At 35.3% G+C, this 18996-nt stretch overlaps 1 protein-coding gene across 2 annotated transcripts; it reads left to right on the top strand.

The window, feature by feature from the left end:
- Nucleotides 11596–18909, top strand: LOC109718874 (UDP-glucuronate:xylan alpha-glucuronosyltransferase 2-like). 2 transcript variants are annotated; one of them, XM_020245338.1, is made up of 4 exons: nucleotides 11596–11931; nucleotides 12310–12732; nucleotides 12957–13191; nucleotides 17815–18909. In XM_020245338.1, exons 1-4 carry the CDS (start codon nucleotides 11740–11742, stop codon nucleotides 18744–18746), a joined length of 1782 nt encoding a protein of 593 aa, XP_020100927.1. In that variant the 5' UTR covers nucleotides 11596–11739; the 3' UTR covers nucleotides 18747–18909. The 2 variants fall into 2 exon arrangements, with proteins under 2 accessions (XP_020100927.1, XP_020100928.1); XM_020245339.1 differs by having other exon boundaries at nucleotides 11800–11936.

Raw genomic sequence — 18996 nt, 5'->3', positions numbered from 1 at the left:
CGATTTTTCACTTTCCCTCATATCATTTAAAAATCTACACTTTGTCCTTTTATAAAATGAAAAATGTTCACATGGGGTACGGTGTGAACAGTGATGATAAAATGACCATTTTGCCTTTCACCATTTTGTCCCTCGTCATGTTCACAGGAGAAAAGACCGAGAGTATTTTTTGCATAAAAGATGTATAATAATATTTTATAAACGGAACCCTAACGGATTACTAACGGCAAGGGACGAAGTGAATTCTTTTCATTTTACAAGGAGGCAAAGTGTAGGTTTTTAAATAACAGGAAGAAAAATAAAAAATCAGATTTTGACAGAAGTTTTATGTAATTTAGCTCTTTTTTTAAAGAAAGTTAAGCAGGATCTGTCACGTCCAGAGAGCCTACTTGAAATCAACATGGAGCCACCATGTTGATTATTGCTCGCACACCTTTTACTGTATAATTTATTTTTAAATAATTAATATTATATAATTAAATTTTATATTTAACATATACAATCTAAATTATATATATATATATATTACATTATTAAAATTTTAAAAATTACTGCATCTTTGGTTGCAGGAGAGCTTCATGGTGACAATTTAATTTTTAGTATTTTTTGAAAAATCTCTGCTGAACTGGCATTTTCTTAGAAATTTCAGTGGGCCAAGCAAGTCCTCAAAAGGAGACCACTTTGTGCCCAGCTAAATCAATTGCATTAAATGTGAAAGATCCCTAATACCATACAATTATGAATTGTTGCTGTCACATACATCATGCTTAGATAAGCTAAATCTGCAAAAATAAAAAAACCCTCCACAGCCCAATCTTTCAATAATTAGGTGGGGGAAAAAAAAAAAAAGAAGAAGAGAAAGTGTGTGATTATTTTAGGCTACTCGACCCCTCACTTTGACCAATCCATTTTCCTTTTTTGCTTCTCACTGTTTTTTCTTCTTTTTTTTTCTGAGAAAAAATTAGCAAGCTATTAATTTCATGCATAAAATGGTAAGAAGTTGGAAGAACAGGTGAAACAGCCAAGACCTCGAGAAAATAAAAAGAGAGAGAGGGTAGAGGGGGAGCGTGAGTAAATATATACGGCGAAGAACTTGAGTCAAGCTCAAGCCTCGTCTCCTAAAGATAACATTATTTTTTTCTAGCCAGATTGTCTATCACGTAGCTGAAAGTTTGGTGAGTTTATTCATCCGACTATGGCAGCTAATCTTACTGCAACGTTCCTCCTAAAATCCTGTTACACCATACTCAAGCGATATAATAGGCAAGTCATTTATCGAGCGAAAAAGCAGATACCGAAAGTAGGCCAGCCATTTTTACTTCTCACTGTTACTGATAGAATTCAATGGGCTTTACATATTTGTTCTAATTGATGATCATTTTCATTCATCATCTCAGTGGATAGAATAGGTGGGAATTAGTCTATGTCATATCCCCACAGTAGTTTGAGAGGATAATGAAGCTTATTTATTAGTGATTAAAGTCTAATAAAATAATATTACAAAAAAGATTAAGTAGCCATTCATTGAAGTAACAGGGGAACTAATAGCTTTATCAGTTATCATGATGTTGATAATATATTTCTCTAAAAAGACAGTTTACATAATTTTAAAAAGTTTTTGGAAAAAATGGGAATTGATTTTAGTCTCCCCATTTATCATGTTTTTTTTTTTTTTTGTTTGCTAGCTACTTTGTAAAGTTCATTCACCTTTTCTTTTGTCCACAAAAACCATGAGTGCATAAGGAATTTATAAGAGTTTGCATTGTCATTAGGGCACACACCTATTTATGAACTGTAATATGACTAAAAAAACCTAGCTAATACATCTCATATGCATTGTTACATATTATTTCTTTTATATAATAGATAGATAGTCCATGATTCCTAACCTCTTGGTAGCCAATTTCTTTCAATATCAAAATATATACTTTGAAGAACATTTATGCACCACATGTCAAGAAGGGAATGGAATGATTAGCATTTGGTTTGGTGCACGAACATTTTATTCGGCATATTTTCTTATTGACTAAAAAAAGTTTGTCGTATAATCGTATTTGATAGATTAGGAGTAATGATCAAATGTCTAGAAAATTAACATACTATATTTTGTCTTGAACTTATTATTTTTGAAATAAAATAAGTTATCTCGCAGGTAAAATATCTTAGTTTAAGAGGTTACAACCCGAACTAAAGAAGAAAAAAAGAACCCCTTCAAAATAAATTAGTTTTTGCTAAATAACTTATTTGTCTTTAATATAGTTGTTGCCTCTTAGATATTTCTCTCTCTCTCTCTCTCTCTTGGTTTAAGATATTTCTATGACATCCCTAGTATCTAGAATAGTTTTATATATGATAAATTGGTTATAATATATTGGGCAGTCGCTAGGCTCAAGAACTGTAATTTTAGGATGGATAAATTTCTGAAAAGTAAGGTGTCGCAGTTGGTATCATAGCCAATTATTAGTCGGAAATATGAAATGAGTATCGTTTGAATAAGAATTATACAACGAATAGAGCATGATTTTCAGATGACTGTTGTGGACGGAAGACGGCTCTCATAAGATCGGCTAAGTCTAGTTAGACGAATGTCATATTATTTGGTACTTGTGAATATACTTAAGCCCGACGAGGACACAACTAACAATGTAGAATATCCAATTTTCTTAAAAAAAAGAAGAAAAAAATTCTTATAAACAAAACCATATCCTTATTGGTTGATAAACAAAATCATATCCTTATTGGTTGGATATTCTACTCATAACCGAAGCACATGTGCAGTTGCGAATCTCCACATCCATTGAACCCTTGAATAGTAATTTTTTTTTAAAAAAAATTCTTTTGTTTCTTTCATTAATGAATGAATTAAATAATAGCTCCATGCATGCCATGATTAATTATTTGCTAAACCACCAACTAATTTCAGTTGAGAGATTAATTATTGCTGATCATGCTACTTCCTGTGGCATGATAAACTGATGAGATTCATTAATACAAACACTTTTGCATTAATTGTAGTTATTATGGGAGGCAGGTTTTAGGTGGAATTAATGGAGATGAAATGAATGATTGGAGGTACCTCTTGCACAGATATGATTTATAGTCGTCGGCAAAGTCGCAAAGTTTTTCTCCGCAACATCTCTTCTTTTGTAGAATTTTGCCGTATATTTTTTCTCATTTTTACTAGCACAGATGATAGAGACATTTATTATTTTGAACTAGAGACCGAAATTGTCGCACTTATACTACTCTCGTCGTCGTGAGAAGTCGTTCCGTCAGACATGTCAGATTTAATTTCGCACGAATCTTAAAGCGTTGCAAAGCAGAACCTAATGGCGGAGAAGATTAGGGATGCAAACGGATCCAGGTTGGTGGAGCTCCCACCCCGATCCGCCCGGACGAGGGCAATAAATAGAAGAAAATAAATGGATTCGCGGCGGAAAACGAGATAAATTTTACGATCCGAGACGGATTTAGGGCAGGAAACGGGAAAAATTTTGACCCGTTCCGAATCTGTCCCGAATCTGCCCCGCCATGATTCGCCCCGAATCCACCCTGAAAATCATTTATATTTTTAAAAAATATTTCTAAAAAATAATGTATTTACAAAAAAGTTTAAAATATAAATAAATTAGTATTCTTATTTCTAATGTATTTGAAACTTTTGAATTTTGTTTTGAATTGTGATTGATATTTTTTATTTTTTATAATTAATATTGTTAAATTATATATATAATATTATTAAAAATTATTATTTTATATTTTACAAAATATTAATAATATTATAGTTTTATAAAAAATATTAGTTGGCGAGATGGATTCGGGACGCCGGCAGGAGGCGGGACCGCGGGAGGCGGATTATGGGATGTATTTTTTAACCCGTCACGGATTCGGGGTGGGAGTCCAAGATCCGCCCCGTTTGCATCCCTAGAGATGATTTTCTTTTTTTTTTTGAGAGATAGATAGCACGCTATCCGCTTCGTTTATTTCATTTAGAAATAAACTTAGCTAGAAATGTGAATCAACTAGGATTCGAACTTGGGTCTCGGGTACCAACCACCAAGCCTTTTGCCACTTGCTCTAGGGACGGTTGGTAGAAGATGTTGATATATCAAAATGCTAAGTTGGTATATATTTCTCTCTTTTGTGGTTATGCCAGTTTTTATTGAAGAGACTGATTTACGGTAAAAAATTGATTTGACGTTTTTATTGCAAAGTCCGAAAAATCGATACCGGAGCAAGTACCGAATTTACATCAGTCGGTATTAAAACGAGTTGCAGATCCTTAATATCTGGTATCAGAACAAATACCGGATTTCCAATGCATGCCGATAAGAACCAAAAATATATAAAAGGAAAAAAAAATGCTCTCTCTCTCTCTCTACATATATATTTTCTTTCTACTAAGTTTTCAAGATTTTTTTTTCCATCTTTGCAAAACTCTTTATTTTTTAAAATTTTTTTTTGCTTTTAGTTTGATAAACTAATGAGCTTTTAATGCTAATTTTAATGCTCCATGCTACAAACAAAATGGTAGGTCAGCTGTGCCCCATCCAAATTTATTGGCTTCTTTGAAGAGAAAATTACAAGGAGGAAGGAAAAGAACAAAAACTATCTAATCTTATATACTTTGCTCTAACATTATCATCAAAAAAAGATTCATAATAAAAGTAAAATAAATCAGCTAAAAGAAACCAATTATATATCCACCAACTAATTAATAATAATTAGAAAAATAAAAAAAAAATCCCACTAAACACAACTTTATGGTGGTGATAGGAGACCTACTTACCTACTAAACTTCTTAGTTTTTCAAATAGGATGACAAGTTAAAATTTTTCAAAAAAACATAAAATAACAAAGTTAAAAAAAAAAAAACACACCCAAAAAAAAAAAAAAAAAAACCAAAAACCAAAAACAAAATTAGCTGTCCTCTTTGTACCTCTGAAGTGATAATAATCACTGAGAAGAATTTATTGCATGGACTTGGTCCACTTTGTCAGCCGTGGACCGTCTGAGTTGATCTTAGCATACAACCTATTTTTATTTAAAATTTCGAGATTTGTTTTTTTGTTTTGTTGAATGATTCATTGTTTAAAATCTCGCGACTTCTTTGTTTTTTGGAAAAATTGATTCTACGGGCGATTAGTCACAAATCAATTATATTATACCTATCGAATCAAAATGGTTAAATCGAAAAAATATTGTGGCAATTTTGGACAGAAAAGATAACAAAAATAAGCATGGCATAGGTAAAATTATAATCTATAATCTAGATCATTTTTAATCCTATACAAATTAGCATGTACAAATATATAAATTAAAGATAAACTAAATAGTATAGAGCTACTATGCTATCGAAAGTATAAAGGGATTGGTGCTTCTGATTTTTTAGCCATTGGATCAAGAATTGTACTATTAGGATGATAATGATCTCCCTTAGGGTTGAGTGGTCCTCACTGGATAATAATATTAATCCGATAGTTAAAAATGACCAAAGGGATTGATCCAAGGGCCCAAAATTCGGAAGCACCAACTCTTTTATACTTTCGATAGCATAGTAGTTCTACTCAACTAAATATATACAAACTAAAAGTATCAACATGCTAAAACAAGCATAGCATAATCACATACACATTTTCTTTTTGGAAGCAGGATTCGAATCCTAGTCTTATTTCAAAAAGAAAATGGTAATTATTAACCGACCTAAACAATAGTAGCTGTATCAATTAATTGTCCCGTACGATAGAATTGTACATTACTTAAACGGTACGCGCGCGGCGACCTTGTGGACCAGGTCCATGCAAAAACTTCTCAAATGGGCTACTTATTATTATAAGATTGGTGGATGATGATCAAAACATCATGAAAAAAGGTAAAAGTACCAAAAATACTAATCAATCAATCCACTAATTGTGCTTTTGGATGCTTAATTAATAATTAAGCTGCTTCTTTCAACTTGTATTCACTGAAACTGATCAAACTCATGATCTGGAGATCTATGTCAGATCTGGTGGGAAGTAAAATCCTGATGGCAAAATCAGAATATGGCATTTAAATACGCGTGTTAGATGCAATGGAGTTGCTTTCACGTACGTGTTATGTGTGCAAAGTGGTCGATCGTACACGGTTTTTCCTTTTTCCCTTCCCTTCAAATTAACTTTGTCTACAGAGGATTGAGACTGCGCAACCAACTACAACAGTCCAATACAAGGAAAGCCTATGAATGCGCAACCAACTACAACAGTCCAATACAAGGAAACCCTATGAATTGTCGGTTCATATATATATATATAAGTATATATATATATATATATATATATATATATATATTATATATATATAGAGTCTGGTTACTATACTTTTATGAGTATTAGCTTCCTTATACTCATAAGTTTTTGGCCTTTAAATTTATTCCATTGATCATTTTCACCGTTAGATCATACTATTCAACCAACTACCGACTCAACCCTAGGGACCACTATCATTCTAAGTTGGGACACCATTATTCTAACCACACATCCATCAATCAACAGTTAAAAATTTATGAGTATAAGGGGGTTTATACTCATAATAGTATAGTAGCCTCAGCCTAATATATATATATATATATATATTATATATAATATATATATATATATAAAATTGAGCTCCTATGCTTTTAAAAGTACCAAGTTATTGGTGCTTGTAGATTTTGAGCCCTTAGATTAAGAGATATGCGGTTAGGATGATGTGGGCCCCATAGGGTTGATGGTGGTTGGTTGAATAGTATAATCTAATGGTTGAAAATGATTCGAGAATATATATATATATATATATATATATATATATAATATATAATATAATATATATATATAATATATATATATATATGGAGCTAGAATACTTTTACAAGTATCACCCCATGGTGCTTTAGTGTTTTTAGCCCTTGGATGGAGAGATGTGAGGTTGAGATGATGGTGATAGGTGGTGGTAGGTGAATAGTATTTGATCCAAGGATTATTAGTAATCAAGAAGTAGATCCAATGGCTAAAAACCTAATAGCACCAGGGCAGTGGTACTTGTAAAAGTATCCTAGCTCAACTCTCTCTCTCTCTCCGCCTCTTCCTCTCGGGACTCGTCAACTTCAGGATCAACGAAGGCGAGGTGATTGACAACCAGGCCAATACACCTCATGTCCTATTCATGAGAGAGAACCCAGAATTAAACTAGGACTCACATCATTCTAGTTGCTCGCGGACCTCTGCGTACGTCCCCCTATCGCCCTAAGATAAGAGAAATATTGAGCTACACAGCGATCATCACATCCGACTGATAACTATTACATAATCATATCCGCATCTCCATCTAATATATATATAATATGTATATATATATATATATTATAGAATATAATATATATATGTATAGTATATGTATATATATATATATGTATAGTTAAGCTCATAATAAGTATAGTAGCCTCAGCTATATATATATATATATATATATATTATATTATATATATATATATATATAAAATTGAGCTCCTATGCTTTTAAAAGTACCAAGTTATTGGTGCTTGTAGATTTTGAGCCCTTAGATTAAGAGATATGCGGTTAGGATGATGTGGGCCCCATAGGGTTGATGGTGGTTGGTTGAATAGTATAATCTAATGGTTGAAAATGATTCGAGAATATATATATATATATATATATATATATATATAATATATAATATAATATATATATATAATATATATATATATATGGAGCTAGAATACTTTTACAAGTATCACCCCATGGTGCTTTAGTGTTTTTAGCCCTTGGATGGAGAGATGTGAGGTTGAGATGATGGTGATAGGTGGTGGTAGGTGAATAGTATTTGATCCAAGGATTATTAGTAATCAAGAAGTAGATCCAATGGCTAAAAACCTAATAGCACCAGGGCAGTGGTACTTGTAAAAGTATCCTAGCTCAACTCTCTCTCTCTCTCTCGCCTCTTCCTCTCGGGACTCGTCAACTTCAGGATCAACGAAGGCGAGGTGATTGACAACCAGGCCAATACACCTCATGTCCTATTCATGAGAGAGAACCCAGAATTAAACTAGGACTCACATCATTCTAGTTGCTCGCGGACCTCTGCGTACGTCCCCCTATCGCCCTAAGATAAGAGAAATATTGAGCTACACAGCGATCATCACATCCGACTGATAACTATTACATAATCATATCCGCATCTCCATCTAATATATATATAATATGTATATATATATATATATTATAGAATATAATATATATATGTATAGTATATGTATATATATATATATGTATAGATATATATATATATAGAGCTAGGCTGGTATACTATCGGTAGCACGGAGGCCTCCGTACTACCAAGTTGTTTTCAATGATGCGGCTTTCAAATCGACGATCGGCTCCGTTAGATTTGATCTACACAATTAAAAGTATTTGGAACATAATTTTTTGACATTATTTGACTATTGATCAAAAGGTCTCAAATTTGACAATTTTAATGGTAGATGTGATGTGTTTGTGAATTTAACGGTGTAAAACAATCCAAATTTGATGAAATTTTTATAGAAAATTTTTTTCACTATTTAGAGTATGATCAGTACCTCTGATCTTAAATTTAAGTCTTTTATCATCATTTCGAAAACATAAAGAAGTTAGTGCTTTCGACTTTTTGGCTCTTAAATTAAGAATTGTAGGGTTAAGATAATAGTGAACTCTCTTAGGTTTTAGTAATCCTTAGGAAAGTAATAATAATCCAAAGGCTATAAATGGTCAAAAGAATTGATTAATGGGCCAAAACGTCGAAATTACCAACTCCTTTGTACTTCTAAAAGCACCATAGTCGGACTATATATATATATAGAGAGAGAGAGAGAATTATGCTGAAATACTACTAATAGTATGTGAATAGAATTTACTATCCACATTTTGACAATTGGATTTCTAGAATTCAGTGGTTAGTTGGTAGAATATTAATAATCCAACAGTGAAAAAGTAAATAGTAATTACTATTTATACACTATTAACAACATCTTAAGTTGATCTCTCTCTATATATGTATATAAATATATATAACAATCTTTTTTTTTCGAAAGCTTTAGTTTGTAGAGAACAATATATTTTATGTTTATATTCAACACTCCCTCTTATGTCTGGGCTCGTAAAGCTTTAACTTTCAAAGAATGGTATTTTCTGATATTTATATTTAACACTTCCTCTCACGCTTAAACTTGTGATTTTTTGATAAGCCCCAAACATTGATTTGAATTAAATTAAAGAATATTAATAATATTAGGAGTCTGATGGAATTCGAACTTACAACCTTCTATTATAATACTATGTCAAATTATATGAAACAATCGTTTTTCTTCAAAAGCACAAGTTTTCAAAGAAGGGCGTTTTTAACGCTTAAATTCCACAATAGAATTAAGACTCAAAATTTGCCATTATGTGACGTCCCCTATATAACTATGATCTGACTCCTTCATCGCTTGATACAATGTATCTGTTTTATCAATATTTATTTTAACAATATCGATTCCCAATCATAAAGTTTCTGCAACCATTTGTACATCTTTCAGAAAATAGTAATATGGTTGTCAGTGTGAGAATTGATATAGAACATTTAAGGGTGTACTTAATGTTTTGATGCATGTTATTACTTGGAACAAACATTGCCAAAGCGTATTCACACAATTTCTTTTTTTTAAAGAAAAGCTGCTTATAAGGATAACCTAAGTGACCCAATTTTATGAGGCTTATGTGCAATATTAATTGAAAATATTAGGGACTAAAATGCAAAAATCCCCAAAACTCCATTATGGTTTTGGTCATATTTGTTATAATAAGAAAATAAAGAATCATATCTACTATATCATTCAAAACTTCAAAAATATCAAAAATACTCTTGGTTGACTAAAATGTTTTTATTGATTTTCAAACATACTTTAAACATCCCTAAAATGCTAGAATTTATGGTAATTTTAAAATATATTTTAAAATTTTAAATAGTAATCAGGAGTAAGTAAGTAAAAGTTCCTGTAAATAAACACATATGTTGACCCACATGCATGAACTATATTTTAAGAATCTCCAAATATTCAATAATACTAATAATAATTTATATACGGTATATGTTTTATAAATTGTATTGCATTTATATTTTTACTTACAATTATTTGATTTTAAGTAAAAGAGAAAAAAGTATCATATTTCACCCTATTTATGTTCACTAATGAGAACTTTTTTTATAGAAAATTACGGGACGAAAAATGTAATTACAGGAAAATTGAGGGGCTTCGTTGCACACGGGTCGCTCGCGACTGGAGACACAACCAAGGTGCCCTGAAAATGACATGATCAAATGTCAAGATCATCGTACAAATTATGTTTCGAAACATTTAAAATTATTTCATAAATATTTTTAAAACAATTCTTAAATTAATTATTCTGGGTATTGCGATTGTAGAATACGAACACGACGACCCATAATCACCTAACAAATAAAAAGAGCTAACAAATTAATATAATCCTTCGCATGATCTTATTACAGTTTGTATCTTCTTTTATGTGGAGAAAAAACAACACATTGTGTGGTCCATTAGAGAGCACAACTGAAACATGCTTCCTAATAACTCATTAATTGACACACTGCATCTTTTATATATCTCAAAAAAAAATATTAGGGGGTAATTATTTATATACTTCTAAAAAGTATCCGACTTTCTAATTTATCTATCTTAGAAAGCTAATAATAATGAAAATATCTTTTTTACGTTCCAACCTATTTCAAATATAGTTCTAGAGTTAAATTCTGTTAATGAATTATTAGCAATAGCTGTTATCTTTATGAAATTATTATAATTTTTTTTTAAGAAATAGGTACCTGAGGCCAATGCATGGTAATGATATATACTTTTATTATGTGGAGTGTAAATCTCAGGTTGCTCTGCTCTATCTCTGATCTAAAATCAAATATCTATGATTCTATATATATCATAATAATAATATAATTTTTAAAATTAAAACCTTAAATTGGCATGATAATATGGAACTTCCATGACGTCTCTCCTAGCGGAAAAGAAAAAGAAAAACTTTGGACCCACCGCATTAAAGAGTTCAAACAATATGAGCAAAGGTTAAAGTAAATATATATTTGAAAATATTTGTAAATTTTTATTAATTGCTTTGGACATATTTATGATGCTGAGACTTTATGCAAAAGAAAGGACAAGGGCAACAGGATCCTAAATATTTGAGTGGACCAAAGTTTCAAACAAATAATATTTTTGTGGACCAGAAGCCCTTGGGGAAGAACAGCAGAAAAAGAGTGGAAGATGCACCAACCCCAACAGCAAGGAAAGAAACTTCACATGCCCTAATTTTTTTTTTCTTTTTTTTCCCTTTTTTTAAAAAACATCTCTCTCTCTCTCTCTCTCTCTCTCTCTCTCTCTCTCTTAGTCAAGTGGTAAATCTAATGAACAAGGGAACAAAAATGGACACATGGAACTCTCCAAGTGGTCCTCTCATTTCCCAATCCCTGCAAACATCCCAACCACTACAAATGCCAAAAAGCTTGTATGTCACAACTAAAGAAGGAGACATAGTTAAGAAGGTAGCTAGATAAGCTACACACATTTATATATATATATATAGGCAAATATATATATATAAATATATGCACACATATATGCTAGCTGAGGCCAATGCATGGTAGTTCACAGTTAGCATGGGATTACTGAGAGGGGAGGTGTTTAAGGCCGCGGCGTCGCGAGCCATTGTGATAAAGATCAACATAGCCTTCTTGATCTTCTTCCTCGCCGCTTACTTCGCACTCCTCCTCTTCCAGCCATCGTCGCTCCTCGACAAGAACGTCGCGTCGCTCGTCCGCTGCACCCTCCGCGACTGTCACTTGAGGAAGGTAAGGTAAGGGCCCTGAATTTTGCAATGAGCTTCATGAGGAGATTAAATTTTAGTAGATTTTTACTGTATTTGTTATCTAGCTAGATAGTAATAATTAAGCTACTTTAAAAAGAACAAAAAAAAAAAAAACAAGCTATTGAGAACTAGCGTTAGAATATATATATATCTTTAAGCTTTCTAAGCTTTATTTTGCACTTTAGATGCTCAAAAAGAAAAACTTTTCTAAGCTTTCAAGTTCCTTTTTTTTCTGTCCTCTTCTTGTATTTTCTTGTGCTATGCTTTAGTACTTATGATGACTAACAAGAAAAAAATCAAAATTTTAAAGTGTTTGGTTATGAGGAAATTGAAATTACAAATTTGAATTCAAAATTTACAGGTTGCGACTAGAGGAGAAGTTCCGAACAATGCGATCACGAGCGAGAAGAGAATGGCGAAGGAGATCAACCCCCCGAGCTTCCTCCGAGCCCTCGGGCACGTCGGAGACGCGAAGAGCATCGCGTTGGTGAACATCGGCAACGACGAAGTGATCGCGTGGGGATTTGACGGGGTGGAGAAGAACAAGAGTACTGCAGAGCTGACCGCGGTCAATGTTGACTTCGAGCGGGTCCACCCCAACTTCAAGTGGGCCGACCTGTTCCCGGAGTGGATCGACGAGGAGGAGGAGAACGAGGGCGCGTCGTGCCCCGAAGTCCCCATGCCGGACTTCGATTCCTACCCCGGCTCGGCCGACGCGGTGGTGGCCCGCCTACCGTGTCAGCGGCCAGCCAAGGGTTGGAACCGTGATGTGTTCAGACTACAGGTGCGAAACATTTCTATGGTAAAATTTTGTATTTTTAAAATTATTCTTATTACTGAAAGAACAGATATATTATAAATACTAAAATTATTTTTTGACAGTCAGGATGGACTGTACGAATGCTACTAAAAGCCAGAACTTATTATTGCGATACTGTGCATATGAAACGACTGTCTTTCTCTGAAAACCCTGACGAAGTTTTAGGATTTGATGTCAAAAAACAACAGGTTCATCTGGTGGCCGCGAACTTGGCGGTGAGGAAGGGGAGGCGGGACGAGCGGGGGAGGGTGAAGGTGGTGTTCCTGAGCGAGTGCGAGCCGATGCCGGAGATATTCCGGTGCGACGATCTCACGGCGAGGGAGGGGGAGTGGTGGATGTACGACGCCGATGCCGCGCGGTTGGAGGGGAAGGTGAAGTTGCCCGTTGGATCGTGCGAGTTGGCCCTGCATTTGTGGGGGGAAGGTATGGATGTAAATCTCCAATTAATGCTTCAAAAATTAAGTTCATGATCCTCTAAGTATTAATTGTTAGTGAATCATGCTGATGTTTACTTATGTACGTATTTACGTTGCATGGTATAGATGCTTTAAAAGTGGACGTACATAGGAGCTTCTTGTTTTGTAGTTTTCGATAAAAGTGCTTTTCTGGAAAAAAAATAATATTTTTATTTTATACTATGTGACTAAAAATAGGAAGTTCGATGGAAACTTTTCAATTAAGAAGTTAAATTATTTCAGAAGTCGAGCTAATTAATAAGCCCTAATTTCGATCATGGTATAGTATGAGAGAGGTTAATTTTCAAATTTTAGGAATTCAAATGAATGAAAGGGATGAGTGACTTATTAATCATCATATTGTCAAATATTTGCATCCTCCTATCATTAATTAGAAAGTAAAAGGAAAAGCATTTTTCAGATCATCTTCTCTACTACAGAAACCAGTAATACTCGAATAACAAATTTTGATACAGTATTGTGATTGCGTATGTATTTTATACACAACATCTACTCTATCTTGGCGCGGATCTTAATTTCTTCCTTAGTGGAGAATTAAAGTTTTAATCATGAGTCTTTAATCCTAGTAATAAAATATTTTCTGAATTGTTTAACTGTAGATTCAAACTTAAGCAAAGCACACAAAGTAAATGAGCATGGGCCATGCACACCTAACATAAGATTCCATGTCCTCACAAAATCAAACATGGTTGGTGCATGAGGCCCTCTATTATTTAATAGGAGTGGGAGAGAGGCCACATCTCATTTTTGTGATCACATGCTAACCGTACGTTACAAATTAGCCTTTATTTGAGTCGGTTCATGCTGTTTCTTGTACTGTAGTAAACATATAGGGACCACTAATTTGACTATTGTTGACTGAGCAAGATAATTTTTTCTTTCTTTCTTTTTTTTTTTTTTTTTCTAAATATGTTGTTTGGGGCTGTAGAAATAGTGTATTTTGTGCACGAGAATATTTTCGTAATTCTAAAGGGAGCCTAACGATTACAGGTCTACCCTAAGAGCTGGCAATGCAGCTCGCTGTTGTAAATATGCTCGTGTTTGGCTCAAATGAGCTCGAGATTGAGCGTTCATTTAATAAATGAGTCAAAACACGAGTTGAATTTTTTACGTCGAAATCTTAGCTAGCCAAACATGAGCTGGGATATGCTCGCTAGTGTTCCGCTNATCGAAAACAAATAGGTGGCAACGAAGCCCGTTTGCTACTGATAGTATTTATTCTCTCTCTCTCTCTCTCTCTCTCTCTCTCTCTCTATATATATATATATATATATATATATATATATAGAGAGAGAGAGAGAGAGAGAGAGAGAGAGAGAGAATAAATACTATCAGTAGCAAACGGGCTTCGTTGCCACCTATTTGTTTTCGATGATAGAGCCTCCAAATCGACGATCGACATCGTTGAACATGATCTATATCACTTGAAGTGTTTAAAAATCAAATTTTATACATTTTCAATGTTTTTCTCTTATCCATCGAGTGGACACAAAAATGAATGGGTGAAAATGAATATTCTTTAAAAAATGATGATAGGAGTATTGTAGTCAAGATCAAGAGTATAGATTTTGTTTTAAATAGTTTAAAAAATTTTCTAACAAAAATTCAATTGATTTGGATATCTTTACGCCGTTAAACGAGAAAATGCCTCATATCAACCATTAAAATTACAAATTTTGAAACTCTTTGATCATTAGGCAAATGATGTCGAAAAGATTTGAAATTTGATTTCTAAACACTTCAAGTGGTATAGTCGTATAGATCATGTTTAACGGTGCCGATCGTCGATTTGGAAGCTCTATCATCGAAAACAAATGGGTGGCAACGGAGCTCGTTTGCTATCGATAGTATTCTAGCTCAACTCTCTCTCTCTGATCGTCGATTTGGAGGCTCTATCATCGAAAATAAATGGGTGGCAACGGAGCTCGTTTGCTATCGATAGTATTCTAGCTCAACTCTCTCTCTCTCTCTCTCTCTCTCTATATATATATATATATATATATAGAGAGAGAGAGAGAGAGAGAGAGAGAGAGAGAGAGAGAGAGAGAGAGAGAGAGAGAGAGAGAGAGAGAGAGAGAGAGAGAGAGAGAGAGAGAGAGAGAGAGAGAGAGAGAGAGAGAGAGAGAGAGAGAGAGAGAGAGAGAGAGAGAGAGAGAGAGAGAGAGAGAGAGAGAGAGAGAGAGAGAGAGAGAGAGAGAGAGAGAGAGAGAGAGAGAGAGAGAGAGAGAGAGAGAGAGAGAGAGAGAGAGAGAGAGAGAGAGAGAGAGAGAGAGAGAGAGAGAGAGAGAGAGAGAGAGAGAGAGAGAGAGAGAGAGAGAGAGAGAGAGAGAGAGAGAGAGAGAGAGAGAGAGAGAGAGAGAGAGAGAGAGAGAGAGAGAGAGAGAGAGAGAGAGAGAGAGAGAGAGAGAGAGAGAGAGAGAGAGAGAGAGAGAGAGAGAGAGAGAGAGAGAGAGAGAGAGAGAGAGAGAGAGAGAGAGAGAGAGAGAGAGAAGGTCCCGCGCTTTCGAAAGTACGGAGCCTTCGTACTTGTAAGTTGCTTTTGCTGATGAGACATTCGATTCGGCGATCGATTTCGTTAGACATGATTTACGTTATTGGAACTATCTAGAAGATATTGGTGCTATTAGGCTTTCGGCCCTTGGATAAAAAAATGTACGATTATGATAATGTGGACCTCTTAGGGTTGAGTGAGTTATTGGTTGAATAGTATAATTTAACGGGTGAAAATAGTTGAAGGGTTAAATGTAACGGCGGAAAACTCGATAGTACAAAATACTTTGTGCTATCGATAGTATCCCAGTCGGACTATATATATATATATATATATACTCTTATGAGATAGAGCCTCTTGCACTCATAAATTTTTTACCATTAGATCTACCCTTTAATTATTTTCACCCGTTAGATTATATTATTCAATCAACTACCCACTCAACCCTATGGGGCCCACTATCAACCTAACCGTAACTATTCTCATCCTAATTGCACATTTTTTCATCCGAACAGCCGAAAATTTATGAGTACAAAGGGCTACTATACTCATATGAGTATAGTTGCCCCAGCCTATATATATAACCTATATTTATTTATTGAATTTGGCTACTGTGTTATAGATAGCACTAAGCGTTTGGTGCTATCGAGTTTTTCGCCATTAGATCTATTTCTTTGCTCATTTTTATCTGTTAAATTATACTATTCAACTAACCACCTAGCTCAACTATAAGGAACTATCATTCTAATCAGAGACCACATCCCTTTATCCAAGGGCCGAAAACCTAATAGTACTATGAGCTTGGTACTATTAATAATATGATAGTCTAATTCTCTCTCTCTCTCTCTCTCTCTCTCTATATATATATATATATATATATATATATATATATATATATTATAAATTTCAACAATTTGGATTTTAGGCCAATCTAAATGTAAAGAGACCTCTATTTTGTAGAACCCTAAATTTTAATTATTCGATTAAGATTCTAAGTTTTTAATTTTTTATGTTTTTTAATTTTTCATCTTGTAGTAGGAGTACTAGTAATCTAAATTGTTGTTCGCGAGTCAACTCATATTCGACTTATTAATAAACAAATCAAACAAAAATTGAATTTTTTAGCTCGATATTTCATCGATCGAGCTAATTCATGTTTAGTTCGTTTAATAAATTGCCCCAGCTCACTCACGTTGGACCAGCTGACAGCCCTGCTGCCTACCACCTGACTTTAGGCAGGCAGCGATGGTAACAGATCATAAACATATTCAAAAGACATTGGAAGAATAGGGGAAAGAAAAAGAGAACCTAACCCTAGCTTTTTATAATTAAGCATATATATGTACCTAATTTCACAGAATAAGTTAGCTCAACAAATAGTACGGTCACACGAGAAAATGCTCTTACTTTGTCAGACGCTGCTTTACACCGGTCTTTACGGCTTCGTTTGAAATTACGAAAAAACTATATTACGCGTGGTGAGAAAGTATGATAAAAAATATTTAATTTATTTTCGTACATAATATTGTATTTCGCATATCATAAAGAGTCGGTTATAATATATTTTCTGCAATTCTCCCGGAGAACGTAAAAGTATATCCCTATATATTTTATCCAAATTCTATTTTATCTAATAACGTTAGGTGAACCTCAATATCAAATTAAGCCTAATTTTTTTACCTAAAGAATTTAACAAGATCACACACGTGTGAGGCTCGCATATCTCACTAATTACAGTTTCTTGTTTAATTAGAGAGTGACTGGGGTGGCTGTGCTTATTTTTACTCTTCGCCCCATAAATTAAACAAGAATCAATTTATTTTTCAGTCCAAGCAAAAAGATGCACAATTGAGGGGTTTTCTCAAGGAAAATCATTTAACGCAAAATGTTGAACGTTGTTTGTTTGAGGATTAACATGCAAAAAAAAATGACCCAGATTTTTGTGATTCTCTACCTCAGGGGCTCAGGGCTCAGGCACAAACCGTTTCCCTCCATTTTTTCGAATTCAACTGCCGTTTAAAATTTTGGCGAAATGATGAAGTATGCATCTAATCATCTATCACTCACTCATGAATGCAGGAACAAACCAGGAGTTCGACTCGTCGAAGCTCGCGGCGGCAGCGGTGCCCCAGCGGGAGGCGTACGCGACGGTCCTCCACTCGTCGGACGCGTACCTGTGCGGGGCGATCGCGCTGGCGCAGAGCATCCGGCAAACGGGGTCGACGCGCGACCTCATCCTCCTGCACGACAAGTCCATCAACGGCGCCAAGCTCCGGGCGCTGGTGGCGGCCGGGTGGACCCCGCGCAAGATCAAGCGCATCCGCAACCCGCACGCGGAGAAGAACTCGTACAACGAGTACAACTACAGCAAGTTCCGGCTCTGGCAGCTCACCGAGTACGACAAGATCATCTTCATCGACGCCGACATCGCCGTGTTCCGCAGCCTCGACGTCCTCTTCCGCTTCCCGCAGATCGCCGCGACGGGCAACGACGGCTCCATCTTCAACTCCGGGGTCATGGTCATCGAGCCGTCGAACTGCACCTTCGACATGCTGATCCGGCACCGCCGCGACGTGCGGTCGTACAACGGCGGCGACCAGGGCTTCCTGAACGAGATCTTCGTGTGGTGGCACCGCCTCCCGCGGCGGGTGAACTTCCTCAAGAACTTCTGGTCGAACACCACGGCGGAGACGCGGCTCAAGGAGTACCTGTTCGGCGCGGACCCGCCGCGGCTGTACGCGGTGCACTACCTGGGGCTGAAGCCGTGGATGTGCTACAGGGACTACGACTGCAACTGGAACGTCGACGACCAGCGGGTCTACGCCAGCGACGTCGCGCACCGCAGGTGGTGGCAGCTGCACGACGGCATGGCCGAGGAGCTGCGGGCCTTCTGCGGGCTGTCGCAGAAGAGGAAGGACGACTTGGAGTGGGAGAGGACGGTGGCCAAGAAGATGGCCTTCCCCGACGGACACTGGAGCATCGATGTCACGGATGGGAGGAAGGATGCGTGAGTTTTCTTCAAAATGGACTAATACGATTTTTTTTTTTTTCTTTTCTTAAATAGGTGAAATAGAAAGATTTGTAATATTTTTTGTAATAATTGATTTAATTGTCTCTGTATATGGATTGAGCACTCTGGGATATGAGAGGACAAAATATATGGTTGGTAAATAACATCTGCTGACAAGAAGACATTAAACTTTAAAGCTATGAAAAATGCTTCGACGAGATTAAAATGATCGGAACTTCCCAAAAAAAAAA

Source organism: Ananas comosus, linkage group 12, assembly GCF_001540865.1.
Source record: "Ananas comosus cultivar F153 linkage group 12, ASM154086v1, whole genome shotgun sequence".
Lineage (NCBI taxonomy): Eukaryota > Viridiplantae > Streptophyta > Magnoliopsida > Poales > Bromeliaceae > Ananas > Ananas comosus.
This window is presented reverse-complemented; position numbering and strand designations above follow the sequence as displayed.

Coding starts and splice junctions, on each gene's coding strand:
- LOC109718874 (XM_020245338.1), top strand. CDS start 11,740: ATGGGATTACTGAGAGGGGAGGTGTTTAAGGCCGCGGCGTCGCGAGCC. Junction 12,733..12,956: donor GTGATGTGTTCAGACTACAG/GTGCGAAACATT, acceptor AAAAAACAACAG/GTTCATCTGGTGGCCGCGAA. Junction 13,192..17,814: donor CCTGCATTTGTGGGGGGAAG/GTATGGATGTAA, acceptor TCATGAATGCAG/GAACAAACCAGGAGTTCGAC.